Source organism: Austrofundulus limnaeus, unplaced genomic scaffold (genome assembly GCF_001266775.1).
Source record: "Austrofundulus limnaeus strain Quisiro unplaced genomic scaffold, Austrofundulus_limnaeus-1.0 Scaffold7, whole genome shotgun sequence".
Classification (NCBI taxonomy): Eukaryota; Metazoa; Chordata; class Actinopteri; order Cyprinodontiformes; family Rivulidae; genus Austrofundulus; species Austrofundulus limnaeus.
The window spans coordinates 4,082,215-4,083,360 of NW_013952409.1; the positions used below are offsets into that span (position 1 = coordinate 4,082,215).

Genomic DNA, 1,146 nt, shown 5'->3' on the forward strand with positions numbered 1-1,146 from the left:
GTCCTAAACACCAAAATGATGATGTCATCGTGGTCATGTACAGCAAAGAAAACAATAAAATGTGACTTTTATTTTGTATTTTTTTTTAAAAAATCTCTATTTAATCAGACAAAAATGTAATTATTCAGAACACTTTTTTAATGCAGTGTGTTTTACACACCCTTCATGTTATTAATTAAAATTATTTTGAGTATCATAGGACTAAGAAGTCAGATTAACAAACTTGTGGTTCAGATAATGATTATTTGATCAAAATTACTTCATTTATTTTACTTACCTGTGAGGATTTGATTAACTGTCACTGATCTGTTGAACTCTTCAGACAGAGTGTCTGGGCCTCCAGCTTCGTCAGCGCTCTGCTCGTTAACTCACAGCTCCTCTCAGATTTACTGCTCAGACTTTGGGACCTGTTTCATAACCAGGTAAATAAATAAACAGTTAAAATCATTCCACCTGTTTTAAATTTACTTTTTAATTAACACAAACCTCTTCTGTCTGAAGGGCCCGTCGCTGACTGCGGCTCATGTACTGGGTTTGGCGGTTTTTGTGGTCCACCTTCACGCTGCCATGTCAGATGACACGTTGTTTCAGCCGGTACCGCCCGTTCATCCTCAGCCGGTACCGTTAGCAGAAGCTCTCAGCTCAGCTCTGCTGTGTGACACTCGCTCGAACATGCTGTTCTCTGTCAGGTTAGATTTTATTTCGTTGGCTTTCGTTGATGATTTTTCGTCCGCAGATACCCAAAAGAGGTTTAAATGAGCACATTTTCCTTGTTATTTAGGGTGTGTGTGGCAGCGGTGTGTTATGGGATTTGTAAAGGAGACTCGGTATCTCAAGAGCAACAGAAATACATCCCCAGCAGTCTTTATAAAAAGGTATCTGTTTCTGTCTCTTTCAAAACAAAAGTCTTTATTTTCATTTTGTTTTTATTTTGTCAGCCATTATTCTGTTATTTAATTTTTCTCCACATGATTTGAATAACATTCAGTAATATTTTGCTTTACCTCAGATTGCAATGGGTTTTTTTTTTTTCTTTTTGTTTTGGAACAAAATAACCCACATTCTTGCCAGTCACTCCTGTCCTTCTGACACTTATAGTTATTTTTTATTGCATTGTTATCAAAGCCTGGTATTAATAATTAATTC

At 36.6% G+C, this 1,146-nt stretch overlaps 1 protein-coding gene across 1 annotated transcript in view; it reads left to right on the plus strand.

The window, feature by feature from the left end:
• LOC106536501 (FA complementation group A) overlaps nucleotides 1-1,146 on the plus strand; it is a gene marked incomplete at its 5' end in the record, with an annotated part of 11,241 nt that overhangs the window by 4,253 nt on the left and 5,842 nt on the right. Inside the window, 3 exon segments of the mRNA XM_014033799.1 lie at nucleotides 323-422; nucleotides 502-689; nucleotides 782-875. Of these exon segments, the coding sequence (XP_013889253.1) occupies nucleotides 323-422; nucleotides 502-689; nucleotides 782-875 (382 nt within the window).